Here is a 4035-nt window from a genome sequence, read left to right as displayed (position 1 = left end):
GATACCAACCAGTATCAGAGTCTCCCTCTTTTTCAGTGGAAAAACACGTGTTCTAAGCACTTTGAGGTAGTTAGCTTTTACGATACTGTGCAACAGCATCCACTTAGCAGGGGGTCCTTCCTTCCTTCCCCCTACTTTCCAGACTTCCCACTGCATCGGGTCGGTTAATGACCCGAACGCCCCACTCGATTGGCCATTAAATACCAAATCCTAAACAAGCTATAAAGTTTATGCAGAAATAAAATTAAATTAAACGAGCCAAGTCTATCCCCCTAATCAAGTTGTTTACACCCCTCCAAGGGAGTAGGGTAGCTGCGATAATGAAGGGTATTGCATCACTTGACTGGGATTTTTATCCTTCTTTCACTAAAGAGGAAGTCCTGGGCAAATATCCAGCAAGAAATGACTGTGAGTGGCATTTTTACTAGAATTTTTGCCCCAAGAACCTCAAAATAAACTTGGAAAAATTATTTAAAATTTAGGAAAACTAAGAAAAATATTTTTTTATAATTCCATTATTCTTGATTTAGTATTATTTGTTATATTATTGTTATTAGTTCCCATCTTCCTAATTAATATCTCCTATTTTTATAAATTCCACACACATTTTTTCTCAGTGTAGCTATTTGCCGTTATGCAGGTAATTGCTCCACCATCGACACTTCCTGCCAGGCCCACCAATGTCCTCGGGCCTGGTTCATCACAGGAAATTGGCAGAAATTCCATTGCGAGAGAGAGTTCTTTGAATTTTGCAAGAGCAGCCGGTCGTTTGGGATTTCACTGGACAGGATGAATGGATGGATGGATGGTTGGATGAATGGATGGATGAGCAGTGTTCCTGGGATCGGTTAAACCCAGCTCCGCTCAGAGGAAGAGCTCCTTGGGCGAGCAGAGGGCAGAGAACTGCGAATTCTTGCCCGCCTGGCATCCCTGGGTGGCTTGGTAGATCGGCTGTCCGCATACCGGCGCCCGGGCATAATTGCAGGTCAGCTTGAAGTAGGTGATGTTGTCTATCACGTAGCGGACACCGGCACAGCCCACATGCGAGTTGCCCTCAACAGCCATGTTGGCAAAGTGGCTGAATCCTCTGCCAAGTAAATAAAGACTCTGAAGTATATATACACTTTTTCACCATACTCACTTTGGCTTGTTCTTCTCGCAGGGAAATCTCTTGATCTCCGCGGCGGTTATATTGTCCGATTCCGACCACCAGGCCTCGGTGGCATTGGCCAGCAGCTGTGGATATAGCTTGATCATCTCCTCCTTGGGCACTCGCCGATTCATGTTCACCACAAACACATTCTGGCCGGCATGCGGGAACTGGGCCGAATTGCGGCAATCGTCCTCTTCCAGCTGGCACATGTGGGCATTGAACTCCGCCAGGATGGCCAGCTCGGGGCTCCACTGCATCGTCACAAGGCGGGCAGCCTCCGGCAGGCGGGAGTCATTGCCATTGGCCAGGCGATAACGACGCTCGTTGTGCAGCTCCAGGACCTTGTCCTTGATGATGGTAAAGTACACCAGACGCGTCTCCTTGGTGGGACAGGAGCTTTGGTTTTCCGCTTTCAACTAAGAGGTTTTGGATTAGCTCTGATTTCTCTCTCTGTAGGAGCTCCTTTTTACCTTTGAATAATATTCACAGGCCACATGCATTTGTCCCAAATCACACAACTGCGGCTGACAATAGGCATTTGCTTGTGCCGAGTCTCCTTTGGACTCTATAGTCCCCAGGAGCAGAGGTATCAGAGTGAGAAGTACCTTCATGATGGATAACTACGAGGCTGTGCAGCAAAATCAGCGGAATATGTGGCTTATAAAGACCAAGAACTTGAAATTATATACCCCTTTTAGTCGTAAAAGAACAGCTGACATTTGTTTTTGACTTTACACTTGTCGAAATAAGAAAGCAGTTGGTCGATAAACGGGGAATTTTCTTTTGTTACCAGCTCTTTTAATTGTCATTGTTACGCGGAAGTAGAGCAGACTCAGTGACAGGAACAGGCTTTTCCACTTCCCAGAGTCAGTCAGTCAGTGGGCCACAAAATTGGCCGCGAAAAGTTGTAGCCAAACATTCTGTTACCAAAAATGGCTGTCATCATCGTTGTCGCATTTAACAGTTGAGTGCCTTTAGCCAGAGAGAGAGAGAGTTTTACTTTCGTTTGGCTTTTACACTGAACGAAATTTGAATTAATAAATAATTTTACAAGAATAATATATTTCTTTCTATAAAGAATATATTTTAAAGTCGCGTTAAGGGGTTCTAAATTTTTTAAGCTTAGCTTTTTGACCTTTTTTCTTTTTAAAATATTATGACAAATGTTATATCTTATTTTATAATTAATATATATTTTTAAGAACCTTTATTAGTTGTTAGTATTTAAATGAAATTACATTTTTAATTTACTTGTATTTCTCCCAGTGAAACGGATGTCAATGCCATTCGCATTAGGCCACATTAAATGCTATTTGAGGGTAACCCAACTCGCAGGGACTTTTGCGGAAAACTCGCTACTACCACCCTCTTCCTCCCCCCGTAGAAATCCAGGGGTATGAAGCCTAATAACTCAATATCGCCCAATTGATTACGACCAAAGTCGCTTGCCAGCTGAGTCGCCTTAGTCGCTAATTGTCTGACAACTGAGACCCCCGAACAAGCCTGATTTGCGTGTAATTGGCTCGACAGCAAACACACAGCGGACTTAATTGGGCTCACTGGAAGGAGTAAAGGACTTAAAGCCGCTTTCTGGGCCTTGGCCGAAAGATGAACGCCTGAATTATGCGCAATTATTCATTCCAGAGACTTGAATTCGAACTCGAACTCGATCTAGAACGAATATAAGGCGCGCGTGCACATGTCAAGCGGCCAACTCTGGACGTCTGTCTTGTTTAGTAGGTTGTAAATTTTAATGCAAAAGAGCACAACATTTTTTGTGATTTATAGCTTTTTGGGGGCCCAGCCCAAGACCAGTTCCCGAATCCATGTGAAAAGGGCATGCATTAAACAGCAGACAAGGGGCCAGGGCCAGCCTCTGGCCGGAAGTCCTTCAGCCGGGCTCCTAGATGTGGCCAGCAGCACGCGTGCACCTGTTGCCTGCCTGCCTGCCTTCCCTCCGATACCTAAAATTTCAGCCACAAAGTCAGTTTGTTTTGTGGAAATTTATGGCCCCGGACGTGGCCAAGGCAAATACAATTTTTTTCGGCCCCCTCCCGGCCTCCCCTGTCTATAATTTATTTTTAATAGAGAGACAACTTTCTTTCCTGGGCGGCTGGCTCCATAAATTCTTATTTCTTCTTGGTCCGCCAGTAATCAAAAAAAGGGAGAGCGGGTCGAGGATCGTGAGCAGAAGGAGCTTTATCTGGACAAGCACTCAATTATGCATTCAATTATCCAGGTTTATTTACATAACATACTTAGAGATAAGGTTTTATATTGGGTATAATGGTAATAATTCATTGAAAAAGTATATTTTACAAATATTTATTAAAGATAATTAATAAATATACTGTTTTACGATGAACTTCCTTTAGTTATATAATTTTAAAATAATTTTTTAATAGATTCTATCATTTTCCAGTTAATATTTTATTTCAAATACCTTTTTCCAGAACCTCTACTAAAATAGTTAAACTCCCATTTTCTATTTCAAATAATTCTCCAAGTACTAAACCCATTCCTAAACCATTCAGCAAACATTTCTACACCATTTTCAGCATTCAATCACATCCTTTGGAAATAATTCAAGAGCTCCGGACAAGTGTTTTGCATTTAAAATGTCATTATCCGTGGAAAGTCCTTTCCTTTGTCCTAGACTATGGCAGTGTTTTGGTATCTGGTAAATGGCATCCTCCGGTATCTGGACAATGCATCTGTGTGCATTTCCTCGGCTGCTGTCAGAATTTTGCAATTGAATAATCAAATTGAATGGCCACAATTGTTCGTGTCCCGGTTCGGTGTGCGTGTGTTTGAGTTGATTTATTGGCCAGGCCAAAGCCACAGTAGGGCTTTGGCCATAATTCAAAGCGTAGCTACTTGGA

At 42.8% G+C, this 4035-nt stretch overlaps 1 protein-coding gene across 1 annotated transcript; it reads right to left on the bottom strand.

The window, feature by feature from the left end:
• Positions 1 to 477: 477 nt before the first annotated feature.
• Positions 478 to 1798, bottom strand: LOC108071641 (venom allergen-1-like). The gene is made up of 3 exons (XM_017162432.3): positions 1624 to 1798; positions 1142 to 1569; positions 478 to 1087 (listed from the first exon to the last, which is right to left on the bottom strand). The coding sequence occupies exons 1-3, from the start codon at positions 1762 to 1764 to the stop codon at positions 865 to 867; spliced, it is 792 nt and encodes a 263-aa protein (XP_017017921.1). The 5' UTR covers positions 1765 to 1798; the 3' UTR covers positions 478 to 864.
• Between the last annotated feature and the right edge of the window lie 2237 nt (positions 1799 to 4035).

This window comes from Drosophila kikkawai, chromosome 3L (assembly GCF_030179895.1).
Source record: "Drosophila kikkawai strain 14028-0561.14 chromosome 3L, DkikHiC1v2, whole genome shotgun sequence".
NCBI lineage: Eukaryota > Metazoa > Arthropoda > Insecta > Diptera > Drosophilidae > Drosophila > Drosophila kikkawai.
The sequence above is the reverse complement of the archived record's forward strand: the minus strand, read 5'-3'. Positions and strand labels throughout refer to the sequence as shown.